The 15474-nt window shown below is 38.1% G+C and overlaps 1 protein-coding gene and 1 long non-coding RNA gene across 2 annotated transcripts; both read left to right on the top strand.

The window, feature by feature from the left end:
• Window positions 1-5080: 5080 nt before the first annotated feature.
• Window positions 5081-11509, top strand: LOC140928012 (GFP-like non-fluorescent chromoprotein). The gene is made up of 4 exons (XM_073377727.1): window positions 5081-5195; window positions 9793-10011; window positions 10265-10474; window positions 11249-11509. Exons 1-4 carry the CDS (start codon window positions 5113-5115, stop codon window positions 11379-11381), a joined length of 645 nt encoding a protein of 214 aa, XP_073233828.1. The 5' UTR covers window positions 5081-5112; the 3' UTR covers window positions 11382-11509.
• On the top strand, window positions 7525-9067 carry LOC140928013 (uncharacterized). Its single transcript, XR_012164601.1, has 3 exons — window positions 7525-7661; window positions 7794-7953; window positions 8342-9067. It is a non-coding gene; the product is annotated as an uncharacterized lncRNA (long non-coding RNA).
• Window positions 11510-15474: the final 3965 nt, after the last annotated feature.

Raw genomic sequence — 15474 nt, 5'->3', positions numbered from 1 at the left:
AATCAGCTCATCTTTATATTAAGCCTGTAACATAAGACACGTTTTTTTGTCGAGTATTCTAGAAATATACCTTTATCAGTGCTTTAATGTTTTCATTAAGGTACACAATATTGGGTTCCAAACTGAAAGTATGGAAATAATTAAAAAGAAATGACAGACAAAATTTGTAACTGGAGATTTCGCAGGTAGCTTTGATTGATTGCAGGGTCGTAACATGGTATATCCGGGGCCCGCTGATCCCTATTTTCTTGCCGTCATTTTGATCCCTGAGCCCCATTTTCTCCCAAATTTTGATCCCTGAGCCCTGATAAAAGAATTGATCCCATCCATGTTTTTACACAAAATTTTAACTTAGGCAACTTTTTTTATCTCCAAATATAGAATATAGAACATGCTCAAATAGGTTGATGAGAAAAATCATTAACTTTAATTTTTTAGTGCAAGTTTTAGGTTCTATCAGAGCTTTCTATTCTGCTATCCCTGTTGATGTTGTAGTCTTATGCGAATTTCCACTCTCACACTGTTTGTGGTACAGTGAGGATCACGATCAATTACCAGTAACAAAACACCTGCTTTACATGAAGTAGAAAAATAAATGATGCAAGCCACAGGTTCTACAGTTTAACAGCTTTTCTGTGTCAAGCCCATTAACGGCTTTTCCTGGCTTAATAACCATTGTGTAGATTGTCAGAGGACATATCTGGTTGTAGGTCTTCCAGACCTACTCCTTCCAGCTTCAAATCTAATTGGCTCTGAAAAGTTGTCCGCTCGAGCTTGCTCCCCTTCCTCTTCGTCACCACTTGACGCAGGTGAATCATCTGATTCAATTGACCCCTGGAGCAATGCAACTAGGAGTTGCTCTTCAAGGCAGCTCAAACAGAAGTTGTTTCCATCTTTTATTATTTGAACTTTCCCGATGATATACACTCAGGTGAATTTCTATCGTCACGGTGCCCAGTCTGGTATACAAAGGGATCTTCTTCTGACTGTTCCAGCCATCTCAAACCCATGTGATCTTCCAGGAATGCGTCACCGTTATAGTGGAGATCTTTTAAAAGAACTGCAAGGAAGAAAGGATGATATACCTCTTGTAATTGTGCTTGAGAGCAACTACGTCGCCTTTTGAATAGATAATCTCATATTCTTCGGCGGCGCCTTGAACTGTAGTTTGTCCTTCACTCCCTTGAACCTCTTTCGGCAGATCGACCTCTCTATATGCCGACGCATTCCTTCTGAACATACTCAGAGCAAGTAGAAGTGTACCAGCACTTTCTTTGGTCTTCCCTCTTGTTCGTTGCTGTCGTACACCCCATCCGAATTCCTTCGCAAAGCTCTGCAATGCCTTTCTTTGTCGCTCCTTTCCCTCCGCGCTCGTTTCCTCGTCCATATCCTCCTTAAGGTTTACTCTTGCCGTGCGACTTTCGAAGCCATTCCGGTGCCTTTGGACCCAGCTTTCTCTGTGTGTAATGGCTTTGAGGACCGGTATAAAAGATAAAAGAGGATTGGTAGAGCCTCTCTATTGATTCTAAAAGGCAGCTGGGCCGCGGCGATGCGTATTCGTTCAGAGCTGGTGTTGTCACTCCACTAAAAAATTCAGGCTTCAAATCTAAGGTGGTGATACCTTTCGGGGCCAACCATTACATAAGCCGCGGCCGAATAGCCCAAAGGGCCGAAAAAATTCTTGTAGATCAATATTGTCACTAAAGTCTGTAAATTTTGGGCAAAACAAAATAGCCACTGAACGAATGAGGTCTGAAAAAATCTTGCATGAAAAAAACTAACCCATCCCCGGCTCAAAAATCAAATAGTGGGCCCCTTACTGGTGGCCCTTCATGCTGAGTGCTATAATATATTAAATACCTGCAGACTCTGCTACTTGTACCTAGTATGCAACATTCCTTCCACTAATTCAACCGTTTATTTTATAAAAAAAAAACTAAAGAAAATAAACTATTAAGGTTTTGTTACTTTTATTTCACCGAGGTAAATCTTTGTTGTTCCACTTATTTTCACTAATTCTACATTGTAATTCCAGACTATTTATCATACAAGCATTTATCAGTTATACAGTAATGGAATGTGTCCTTTACTTTCCCGGCCCAATACTAGTACTGGAAGGTGAACCGATCTCGGTTTCTCATCAGAGTTCGAGATGACCCTAAAACTCCATGCAGTTAGAGCAGATTTATTAAATTGCGAGAAAGCATTTTTTTTGCAACAAAGCGCGCGAACTCATTGTACTTTTGTATTCTACTTTTGACGTCCATTCTAATTATTTAAGTACTTTTAAGAGTTAAGGTACTGGTCAAAAAATACGAACCTTGATTTATAGTCGCCTTGTGACTTGCTTGCGGCGATGAGGCAATCGGGACCTATACAGTAAATTCCGCTTCTGGCGGTATTGTTATGTTTGATCGGCCGAAAAACTCTATGCTTGGACCCTTGCCAGGAGTAAATCAGTCAAGGAAGTACTTACAAACCTTTCTCTGTCACAGGATTTCTTTTTGTCCTTTTCTTCTTCCCCATTTCTCGCAGAAAAAGGTATGTATAAAACGCTTTCTCTGCCTTCTGGCGTTGACAGCGCGTTGAGGAGTTGCGTTACAAAGCGAGAAAAGTGACTTGAGATTCATATTACGGTGCTCCCAACAATTAATAAATTAAGAATATGATACCATGTTTTCGTCAAACAACCAGGACTTCATATGACAGGAGCTGCCGCCAGCCGGAAGCAAGAATAGGTAATGAACCTCGGCCAGGAAATACTGTGGACACAAACCTTATTAAGCGGAAAATATTGTGATAAGAGATTTTTATACCGTGTAATAAATCTGATCCCTGATTCGGGCTCAAAAGCCTTGTGATCCCTGATCCCATTCTTCTGAGCCCTGAGCCCTTTCCTCTGAGCCCTGATCCCAGTCATATTTTGGGCTTTGAGCCCTGAGCCCATATACCATGTTACGACCCTGTGATTGGTTAAAAGCAATTCGAATAGAAACATTGTCAGGTATAAGAAGGTGTGTGCAGGGTGTAGAGTGCGTTCACATCAGCGTCTCTTTCGAAGACGGAGCTACTTAAAAAGAGTTTGCCAATCGTTGATGTTGCAAGTTGTTCTCCAATATGGTAAGTTTTCTTTCAATTTAGAATTTACAGACAGAGAAACGTCTACTTACAGTCACCTCCTCAGAGGCTCAGTCCTTTTCTACAACGGCCACTCCTTTTTGACCGGCTGACAGTCCTTAAATTCCCTTTTCTGCTTTCTTCTCTTCAACACGGCCACCTCCCTGCTATTAAGTAATCCCAATTCTAGTGCCTCCCTGAGTCAAGGAAACCTTTTCACAATGGTTATTTGAAATACAAATTGACGTAATTATTAAACCTTAGTCTCTTAATGCTTTGTTAACGTTTTTTTTCCTGACCACTTGGGTTTGATTGTGTTATTTAATGTTATGCAAAAAAAAAACACTTTTGAAACTATAAAAGTTCTATCCAAATCACGTCAACTTCAGGATTTTCTTTGCTAGTATGCTGTATAAAAAAAAAAAAAAAGAAAAGGAGTAAATTTCAACTAATCACTACTGCGTACGAAAGTAAAACTGATGATCATCGCGTCTAGGGAGTGGTGACCTCTTGCTACTTCCACACACAACAGTTAGAGGTTAGTATAAATATCAGAATAATTGAGTGTGCTAGAGGTTAGAGTTTCTTTTTGAGTTTTGTATATGTTTCTGAATCTATCTTGGGTCTGTTCCTAAATATGCTTCGATAACCTGTATGTACGTTCCGTACTATAAAAAAATACAGACCGGGCTGAATCGGCAACATTCAACAAATAAATGTTTTATGACTAAAGAGATTGTAAATGACCAGGTATTTATCGTCTTTAGGAATATGCCTCATAGTATTACAGTAAACTTACTTTAAAAGGGACAGATTTTAGGAATCCCATACAAGCGAGTGAAGATGGGCGAACGCGCGCGTTGCCTCGTGATTTACACAACCACCGCACCCACTCAGATGACTGACAAAACACGAAGAACCCAGAATGCCTTTGAAAATTGCAAAACGTGAGGAGGTGCGATACACCATTTGAAACTAATTTGGGTTTAATTCTTGTCAATACCTAATTTAGTTATATTAACGAATTTTTTATATGTGGCTTTGATCTATTCAAGAACGCACTAAGCAAATCATGTTTTACTAACAAGACCATTTTTTAAGAGAAACAAAAAACCATTGTATTCGAATTCAATTCCATATGTGCTTGGCTGGTTAACGTTTCTCACGCAGAAAAACGCAAACTATATAATAAACATTCGATCACCTTAAATATCTCACAAAATGTGTGCAGTCATTATGCAAAACCTGTTATTATGCAATTCGTAGAACAGAATAACTAGATTGAGGACAAAAAACTACACGTATTGGACGATTTCTATGCAAGTCAACTATTTAGCAGGAACGCCTGATCCACGCAATTTGATTGCCCTCATTATGGAGGTCTATTCAGTTTTTATGTCATGGCCGCTTGCTTGTGGGTTTATATCTTGGATTTCGACGTGGCTCATTTAGGGCTGCTGTTGATCATTGTAGGTCGTTTTGTTTCTTAAAAACTACGTTTGTCTCTATCACACCACGAGGTTTCACTGTATGCTACAGTTGTACATATGCTACGAAATCGGTCATCTTCTTCACTGACCACCTAAACAAAAGGAAGTCACTTAACTGATGCGCATGCAGTCGAGCAAACATAGATGGCGCCCGCACCTATCCTTTTCTGGGAAAAGATTACTTCTGCTTGAGGTGCAATTTAAAGATAACGATTTCATCTTCCTTTATATAATGTATTGACGAATGTTTGCAAGAGTTTAGTTTAAACATGTTTTGATTACTGTTATGTTCTTGGAAGCAATTGCGGCATTGACTTTCAACTACAAAGCGACATGAAAACTCCAAAATCGCCCAGCCTGCCTGTAATTTAATTTTTATTTTTACTTGTAGTCCTTTTATAGTTAGGCATTTTAACTCCGAGCAAATTTGCGTTGTTACAACCGAGCTAACAAAATTTTCCTGCTGTTCTTGTTTTAAATTTAACAGAGTGTGATCGCTAAACAAATGACCTACAAGGTTTATATGTCAGGCACGGTCAATGGACACTACTTTGAGGTTGAAGGCAATGGAAAAGGAAAGCCTTACGAGTAAGTTTCTGTTTGATAGATGTTGTACATTTTTCATACTTGTTCAATATATGTTGGTTTCCGTTCAATGCATGAAGCGTTCTCGCAGTTTACCCTTGATTACTCTTAAAATCCCATGACACTTTCGAAGATGTTTTTGGGAAGGGATGGGGAACACGAGGCAGAATTAGGGTAGAACAAGTGAGCAGCAAGTGTTTTCCAGCGCTAACTTTCATGGAAACTGGTTTAAGTTTTTAATATGTGAACCAAATTGAACGCTACCGTACAAATTTAACCTCTCCATTGACGTAATAAAATAAATAACGATCAATTGGTATCACATCCACACTGTAAAAACTGACCAGTTATGGTAACTATATTAAAAGGTTATAACCAGTTACAAAAGGTAATTTTAACCTAAAATAAACTAGTTAAAATCGTAACCTTTATGTTATTGGTTATATTAACCAATGATCAGCAGTTGTTGTGACGGTTATAATTCCGTTAGAACATTGAATGGTCAAAATAACTTTTCATGGCAGTCAAAATAACGAAACCAAATGGTTAAACAAATGGTAAAAATGTGCATCGAACCTCAAATCAATGGGTTAGAATCTTTAACAATTTGTTGGTCATGACTTACCAATAATGATCTGTTATTTAGAGCTATGAAGTAAGGTTAAACATTGAATGGTCAAAACTGACTTTTCCGAGGGGTTAAAATAAACGGAAAACCACGGAAGGCCATGGCTACACAAATGGCAAGTATGAGTTTACAAAAACAGAACATAAAAGCCTTTTACCCAACCTTCAACACAGACTTTTCCCTTACGCTTAAGAAAGAACAAATAATCAGCATTTATTATGGGATTTAGGATAGGTTAAAATTGGATAGCCAAATTAACTTTCCCCGACAGTTAAAATTTTTTAAATGACATACACGCAACTCACGTCTTGCTTCAATGATTGGGCTAGTACGCGCTCGCGAGAGGCGAAGCCGCGTGACGCGAGGACTATTTTCTTCTTTGACGTTTCTCTCGACGGACTAGCCAAGAGAACTAATCGTCATCTAGGTGAAATGATTCTTCAAGATGTCCTGCACAGGTTATGTCATTCAAATCAATGCTGAGCGCCTCGAGAAGCCAACAGCCATCCTCGCGTGTCTTCAAAAAATACTTTCGTGTTTTTCACCGGTCACAAAATTCCAGCGGGTTTCCGGTATTTGTCTTAAGTGACCTAAAGTAACTCTATTTCGTCACGTAACGAACCCTAAATGGGGTTAAATGTTCTCAGTAAATCAAAAATCTTACTCAGTAACCTTTTTATAAGCTTAAACTATTTCATGGTTGGAAACATGTTAGGCGAGTTTACTCGAGAAACAACTAAGGGTTTTCAGAAAATGTTGCATTGTTTCCTGTCAACTGTAGTATGTTACCTAACACCTTGACGTTAATCTACTTAGCTAGCCAATGAGAGACTTGGAATTTCAAAATCAATGCCAAATTCGGCTCTCATAGTTCAGTTTTTTACTTTACAGCAGTGATTATATTGGCGTGAACACCTAAAATATGTCTGGAATGTTTATTGTGTTGCAACCAATTACAGGTGAGATCTTCACACCACAGAAACCACAGACAACGAACGGTTTCCGATCGGTCATGGAACAAATTATTTTCGTTTTGTTTAAGGATACAAACTGCCTTATTAGGAATTTAAAACACCGCTGTTCCCCAAGATCAGTGCCGAGGACCGCATCCAGTACATCGTTCGATTTTAGAAAGAAAAGGTTTAGAAGCGAACGCGACGCGACGGCGACCAGCTTTCCATGTAACGACATATCACATGAAGACAATAAAAAATGAACAATCGTGATGTTTTCGTTTCTGATAGCACAATCCTTGCTAATATTTTTTTGTAGAACAAAGGGATTTGATTTGTGTGAACTAACGATTGAACCTTCGAACTACTATCTACTACCTACGATCAGGCGTAACTACCGATTTCGATCGTTACAAAAAGTTTGAAAACTCGCGCGCCAACCCGTCGCATGCGTAGGCCCGGCACATCGGCTTTGTAATTTATTTCAAAATCGCTCAAACCTGTATTCTTCGCTATTATAGCAAATACTGTAAACAAATAGGAAGGAAAAGCAATTGCTTACTTGTAAAAAGACTGAATGTTAAAACAACATGAAAATAATTTGTTCCGTGACAGATAGGAAACCGTTCGTTGCCTGTGGTTTCTGTGGTGTGATGATCTCGTCTGTAATTGGTTACATCACAATAAACATTCCAGACATATTTTAGGTGTTCACGCCAATATGATCACCGCTGTAACCGCCTTGCGCCAAGCTGAATTCAGTACTCTTGGCTCATTGCTGCGAATAGAAACATTTTATATTTCGCCTGGATAAGGCGCCTCAGTTAAAAGTCAATGGGAGCTCGTTTCTTAGTCACGGACAGCAATGGAGATGTGGCAAGTAAAAAGGTAATGTGATTTCAAATTTATGCAAGTCCGAAGGCAACGTCTTCAGAATAGATCTCTCACCTGAATTTCAGTTCTTTACTGCTTCTATAAAATTCTTAGCTAACGTATACCTTGCAAATCTTTTATTCAAAGGAGGATGATAAGAAGATCATGGCAGAATTTACTTCAGTTGTCCGCCTGAAATAGATAAGCAAAATATCTGCCCCGTCGACTAAAGACAAATCATGACAAACGAACACCAGCAAAATCTCGAAGACTTGCTTCACCGACCTTCACTGAAACAGCATGACCGGTATGTATTGCTTATTTTTAAACAGAACTCTGAATCGTTTTTAAAATTATCTTTTTGCAAATAAATAGACGCGTTTTGAGACAACCGCACGCACTTGCGTGGCCCTTTAGAGTTTTTGGAAATGTTCAGTACAGTCGCATAGATTTTGCAGTCTTCGGATGACCATCTTAATTGCAATATTGTACTGCTGTTACAAAGCTATCATACGCAATTACAAAGCTTTTTTTTTTCTAATGTAGCTTTCAGTCGCGCGTTGCTCACGATGACCACGCACACGCGTGCGTGCGCGTTCCCCACTTTAACTTAAAGCACAGGCGTATCATTGAAAGACTAATTTTTCGTGCGTTAACCAGTGAACTTAAAAACGAAATATTTTCGTTTATTTCAGAAATATCACCAAATTTGAACGACTGAGGGAATAAACAACTTTGAATGAAGCTCGGCGAGTATCCTTATTTTCATTACAAGCAAGACAAGTCCTGATCCGGCGGATTAGTTACCCTCAATGGGCCACTGCTTGGAAGAGGATCTTTTTTTGCTTTTTAGTAGAAAAACATGGCTTGTAAAACAATGAAGGGCACTGGTAGTTTTTAGATTATATGCTCCGCTTTAATCATTAGTAAAAGAAAGAAAGTTACATGTACAGTGGGTGAGGAGTTGACTGTTCACTGGCAAGATCTTACAATTATTATATCATTGAATCTCACGAAATTCTTAATTCCCTATGTATTTGACAAAGCATTTTTGGCAGAAAAGCCACTTACCTTAAGAGTTTAATTTAATCAAAGTACTGTATCACTATTGAATCTGGAGTTACTTGAATTTTTTCTGCTTAAGGATGTTTCTGCTTTACAATCATATGTACAAAGTCTTGCTTTGCAGTCTTGTGAGAGACATGCAGTATTCCAATTTAAATTTGCTATAGTTTAGGAAGCAGGGCTGATTGTTTAATCATTCCTTGTTCTGCTTTAAATACTTGTATTAAGAAACATAAGCATTTTTTACTTGCAATGTTGTATGATTATCTTTTCTTTGAAGTTAGTGGTCAACTATGTTGTTGTTGTTGTTTGTAGAGAACGGTTAACATAACCATTAAAAATGTTGCTGAAGACTATTATTGTGAGGTTAATGTAATTCATTATTATCAGTTAAAACAACCGTTTTCTTCTAACCCATATGGAATGGTTAAAGCTACCACCTCTTGACTATTTTAAATGGGTTACCACAGATTCATCACTAGTACCCAAAAAACTGGTTTACCATGACCACAAAAAATGGTTATTATAACTTAACTGTATGGGATGAAACATATTTATCCTTTTATTTCGGTTATAACAACTAAAAATTCAAAGTTAGTTTAACCAAAAAGTAGAGGTTATGACAAACAATTATTAAACGTTGTGAGAAGTGGCGTGGGCTGTGGTAGAAACAACCATTTTTAAGGGTTAATGTAACCCATAAAGAAAAGTTATTTCAACGGGAATAAAAAATGGTTAACCTGAACTATATTTTTTTGGTTACTGTAACCTAATAAAATACGGTTACCCGGGATTCAAACCTTAACCATTTTTTTGAGGTCACTATAACTGGTCAGTTTTTACAGTGCACAGAGTGGTTTCTTGTCTACCATCCCCGATAGATTTGATACTTGACAATGTTTTATTTTGAAAAAAAAAAAAATAGAGGAAACAAAACCAGAGAACTAAGAGACAATCCTGTCCGAGTGAGAATTATACACCTTTTAACAAGACCCATCGAGCAATGTTTAACCTTTTTTAATAAATAAGGCACCATAATATAAAAATGTGCCTAATTTGAATGCCAACTCTTCTCTTTAAGGGGCGAGCAGACTGTAAAGCTAACTGTCACCAAGGGCGGACCTTTGCCGTTTGCTTGGGATATTTTATCACCACAGAGTCAGTACGGAAGCATACCATTCACCAAGTACCCTGAAGACATCCCTGATTATGTAAAGCAGTCATTCCCTGAGGGATATACATGGGAGAGGATCATGAAGTTCGAAGACGGTGCGGTGTGTACTGTCAGCAATGATTCCAGGTACATCGCGGAAACTTAAGTTAATTTAATTTTAGTCGCTAAAGCAAAACGTCAGAACAGATAAGGTTTTCCTTCCTTTAGAAGAGGCTGCAATTTAAGCTTATAAATGTCAGCAGATCAGTCTCACTTTCTCTTCGTTAGAAATGGCGAATCACCCGATATTGCGAACCCGCTGTAGAGTATCATTATGAAAAATATTCACAACCATTCCATTGCGCTTTGTTAAAACATTTTTTCATCTCTTTTCCAAAAGCATCCAAGGCAACTGTTTCATCTACAATGTCAAGTTCTCTGGTTTCAACTTTCCTCCCAATGGACCTGTTATGCAGAAGAAGACACAGGGCTGGGAACCCAACACTGAGCGTCTTTATGCACGAGATGGAATGCTGATAGGAAACAACTTTATGGCTCTGAAGTTGGAAGGAGGTGGTCATTATACCTGTGAATTTAAATCTACTTACAAGTAAGATGTCACAATTGCCATTTAACCCATTAAGGAACTCGAAATGTAGGATCTAGCTTTTGTGAAAGCCACGATTCGGGTTTTTATAAGCAAAAAGGGAAACGATTTAGTTTAATGATTATAAACGGGATCTGGTTTTGAGGGATTTTAGAAAGGGAGATGAAAAAAAAAAACTAGATATTGTTGAAAAGAATTGGTATTAGGTAGGAAATAGTGAAAAAAATTTAAAGCTTGGCTTCAGACACACGTTGGCCACAATTTGTCGACACTGTCATAATCATGATTCAGGTCACTCGCGCAATGCTAGCTACTCACTCCCTTTCCCGTCTAATGGACTTCCTCGAGGTCTTATTCCGGACATTGTCAAACCTTTGTTATTCTTACGAAATATTACATTATTTGACCCATATTTGTTTGTAAGGAAAAAAGGAATAACTCTGTGCACGAAAAAAGAAAAAAAATCGCTCGTAAGAAATTGATTTGGAGGTGGTGATTCTGGTGATATTTTTCTCGCTGTCATAAATCAACGTATACGGCGAAGAGCGGAGGTGTGAGTTAGAAAGTAAGTATCTTTATTTAAAATAGATAACGTCAAGAATGCTTGCCTTGCCTCCCGAAAACGCTCGACCCAAAAAATTAGAGAAGAGGATTTTGATCAAAGCTGATGGTTGTCGTCAAAGATTGTGGTCAAAGCTATTTGGTAAAGAATTAAATTGATAGTTTGGGTTATTTTCGATCTTACTGATATTAACGGTTTTTTTGTTCATTTGTTAGGGCAAACAAGCCTGTGATGATGCCTGGGTATCACTATGTTGACCGCAAATTGGATGTAACCAATCACAACAAGGATTACACTTCCGTTGAGCAGTGTGAAATTTCCATTGCACGCAAACCTGTGGTCGCCTGACGTTTTTTCCGAGTCAAATTAAGGCAGAAATACGCAGTGGCGTAACAAACGTAGATTTTGATTTTAGCTAAAAAACGTAGGACGGAAGAATTGTAAACAAAATTTGATGATTAAACTTTTGAAATGAACGTTTCTGTGTGACTTCTCAGTATATCACTGGGCAGCTGGGTAGTTTTGTATTGATGTGTGTGTGTTGATAGTTGGCAATAATAGTTCCTCTTGCCCCAGTTACAGTCATCCATTTTAACTAGCGCGAGGACGTCTTAACTGATAACCTTGGATACGCCCTTGAAAGCAGCTATGTCACGCTAACCGATATGGTGATCTTTAAATCATTAAAATGAGTCATGATTTACACGAAAACGAGTTGTTCATGTAGGAGAAGCGGAGGAAATATAATATGTTCCGGCTATATTTGAGCTTTTTTAAGGTGGCTCGACAAAGTATGTTGGAAACACAACTTCTGTCGTCTAACCTAAAATGGTAAGCCAATATTTCTAAAATATTACTATGTTTCGGAAGATTCCAAACGACATCCAAAAGGGGTAAAATCACGGGTGGTACATTGGAATTCGATGTAGCCTGCGTAGCAAGCGTTTTTCATCTCTTTTTTTCGCTCTCGTCCCAACTTTCTTGACGAACTCGCGAGGAAACGCTTCAGTGCTACGCAGGCTAAATTCGATGTTGTGCTAAGTTCGAAACACGCGTGTAATCGAAGAGCAGGGGTTACGGACACTTTTAGATAATTTGCGTCCCCATTTGGTCCACACTTGACGGTTCTTATCTTAGCTCACTCGTTTCTTATTTCAGACAAAGAGTGAAATTAAAACGGAACGTTTGCTTCTTACGTTTGATGTGTATTATGTAAGACACCTATTGACTTTTCCTCATATAAATGACTCCATTAATTTGGTCTGTTGAGACAGCGGATGTCTTTTAAAACACGACATCTTTGATGAAGCCTACAATGGACAAAACGATGTGATGATCCGTTTGTCTTAAAAGTTAGTGGTGCTTGCTAACACAAAGAAAGTAAAAAGCAAATCAATTGCTTTTCAAAATTCAAGAAGTATTCTGTCCTTTGTCATGTAATCATCCTTTATAAAGTATACGTCGACACAGTAACACTTGAGTTCGGTTTTCAACAACGCATTACATTGAACGTACAAAGTGAGATCTGTATCGTCTTAAAATTTCTGGCGATTGGCTAGTATTGTCTTGAGTTTCGTCGGTTGCGATAGTCTAAGGAAATGTTGTTAAGTCATAAGGCTCTAACCGACAGAAAGAAGCTATTTTATAGAGAATAAACACTTTTAAGTTACACTTAACAAAAGGTTATTGACTGGCTGCAATAAAGAGTTTTCTAGGCGTATACCTGCGTGCAGAGAAAATGTGTTAGCCCAGTACATCGCAGTACGCCTAGTTCGTGTATTCGCTATCAGTATAGTGTGAGTTAAAGCCCCTGTTGTTATGTGCAGATGACTCAACGATTGCTGTGGAAGGGAATTAGAGCTAAGTCACGTAGTTTTGTAGGAGAGATTTCACCTGGTTGAACTGAAATTTCATCAAACGTTGCCCTAAGGAGTTTTAAAAAAGAGAGGGAATTCTCTACGCATGCCAAAACTAAAGTGTGTAAAGGCAACAAATGCTTACATTACATTTTCTAGAGTATCCTACTGTCTAACATAAGTTATGGGTCAATATCTGTTTCTGGAGCCTCCAACACGCAACTTATTGCCCTCCGACACGGTTACCATCTGTCTCGTTTAAGGTTACTTGTTCACTAGAAAAAAGAAAAAAAAGATGAACGATTAAAAACAGCAATACACCTATCGGAGGTCAGCTTTCTGCTTTTCACAATAAAACAAATATATATACTACAACCTAACAGGCAAAGGTTGCCATTGGCTCAGGAAACATACGTAACGTTGAAAAAACAATTTTCCTACATAGTCAGATTAGTTGTTAAATGCAACCTTTTATGAATAGATGAATATGTCATGATAGGTATTAATCTTTCTTTGTATTTACACAGACAGAGAAACCTCTTAAAACAGCCACCTGCACATAAGCTCAGCCCTTCTCTACAAAGGTCACTCCTTTTTGTCCCGACTGACAGTCTTTAAATTACCTTTTGTGCTTTTTTCTCTTCAACACGGCCACCTCCCTACAATGCAGTAATTCCTATTTTGGTGCGTCCCTGAATTAAGAAAACCTCTTCACAGTGGTTATGCTTTGTTAACGTTTTTTTCCTGACCATTTGGGTTTGATTATATTATGTAATGTTATGCTAAGATAAGCTCTTTTGAAACTGTAAAAGTTCTATTCAAATCACGTCAACTCAGGATTTTCGTGCATTTGGGTTGTTTTACGTGCCCAGGAGAATTTCTCAACTTCAGACAAAAAACAAACAAAGATCTTGTGTTCCTCTTTGTTTTCTTAGTATTTTTATCTGGAACATTTTATTGTTGGGCCTGACTGTGTTACGCAATGGTATTTTAAAATAAGCCGTTTGAAACTACAAAAGTTCTACCCTTTTAAGTTCACAGTCTTGTATTTAGCGGTTTTCGTTTGTTTTGCGTGCCCTGGGGAGTTTCTCTTAGTCTTCACTTCTCAGGTGGTACAAGAAACGTTGGAAAAGAACCTGTCCAGGAGAAAAACGTCCCTTCTGCTTGACGGATGACAAATATTTACTAACCTCTTGCGAGTCTAAGCTAGTATACCTTGATACTTTGCTGTATAAAGATAATAGAAACAAAATTCAACTAATCACAACTGCACACGAAAGTAAAAATCGGTCCGCATGTAATCGTTAGGGGAATGATCATCGCCTTCGACGAGTGGTGACCTCTTGCTACTTTCACTGTTACACAACGGTTAGAGATTAGTATTAAATGGAAAAATAATTTAGTGTGCTAGAGGTTAGAGTTTCTTTTTGTGTGTTGTATATGTTTCTGAATCGATCTTGTGTCTGTTCCTAAATTAAATATGTTTCTAAAATCTGTTCCGTAGTATAACATGTAATACAGACGGAACTGAACAGGAAACATTCAACAAATGAATGTCTTATAACTAAAGCGCTAAATGACAAGGTATTTATCTTCTATAGGAACATGCCTCATAGTATTACAGTAAACTCACTTGGAAAGGGACAGATTTTAGGCCTTCCAAGCAAAAGGTGAAGATGGGCGAACGCGCGTGTTGCCTCTTGATTAGCATAAGCACCCAGATGATTGACGTAACAGAAAATGAACCCAGAGTGCCTTTAAAAATGGCAAAACCCAATGCGCGACATACCATTTGAAACCAATTTGGGTTTACTTCAGTCTGTTACTTCTTGTCAACATTGCCCACTTCAGTTATATAAACGAAAGATATGGCTTTGATCTATATAACAACGCACTCATTCAGTCATGTTTTGCTGACAACACTATTTTTCTAAAAGAACCCATTGTATTCGAATTCAACTCCATGATTATGTGCTTGGCTGATTAAATTTCTCACGCAGAATAACGAAAAATGTATAATAAACATTCGGTCACCTTAAATATCTCGCAAAATGTGTGCAGTCATCATGCAAAACCTTTTGTTATACAATTCGTAGAACAGAAAACTAGATTCAGGACAAAGGCTACACGTGTTGGACGATTTCTATGGAAGTCAACTTTAGCAGGAACGCCTGATCCACCTAATTTGATTGCGGTTATTATGGGGGTCTATTATGTTTTTGTGTCATGGCCGCTTACTTGTGGGTTTATATCCTGGACGTCGACGTGGCTCATTTAGGGCGGCTGTGGATGATTGTAGGTCGTTTCGGCTTTTAATATAACTACGTTTTTCTCTATCACACCATGAGGTTTCATTTTATGCTATATATGCTACGAAATCGGTCATCTTCTTTACTGACTACCTAAACAAAAGGTAGTCAAGTAAGTGATGCGTATGTAGTCGAGCAAGCGTAGATGGCTGTTTATTTATGTACAGAGTTTCTACGAAAAGATTAATTCTGCTTGAGGTGCAATTAATAGAATACGATGTCATCTTCCTTTATATAATGAAGTCAAGAATGTTCACAAGAGTTTAGTTCAACCAT

Source organism: Porites lutea, chromosome 2 (assembly GCF_958299795.1).
Source record: "Porites lutea chromosome 2, jaPorLute2.1, whole genome shotgun sequence".
In the NCBI taxonomy this organism is placed as follows: domain Eukaryota; kingdom Metazoa; phylum Cnidaria; class Anthozoa; order Scleractinia; family Poritidae; genus Porites; species Porites lutea.
Note: the sequence above shows the minus strand (reverse complement) of the source record. Positions and strands in the feature narration are given on the sequence as shown.

Excerpts from the sequence above, each read along its gene's own strand:
- LOC140928012 (XM_073377727.1), top strand. The coding sequence starts at position 5,113 with ATGACCTACAAGGTTTATATGTCAGGCACGGTCAATGGACACTACTTT. Across the intron at positions 5,196-9,792 it reads GGAAAAGGAAAGCCTTACGA|GGGCGAGCAGACTGTAAAGC; the intron begins GTAAGTTTCTGT and ends CTTCTCTTTAAG. Across the intron at positions 10,012-10,264 it reads ACTGTCAGCAATGATTCCAG|CATCCAAGGCAACTGTTTCA; the intron begins GTACATCGCGGA and ends CTTTTCCAAAAG.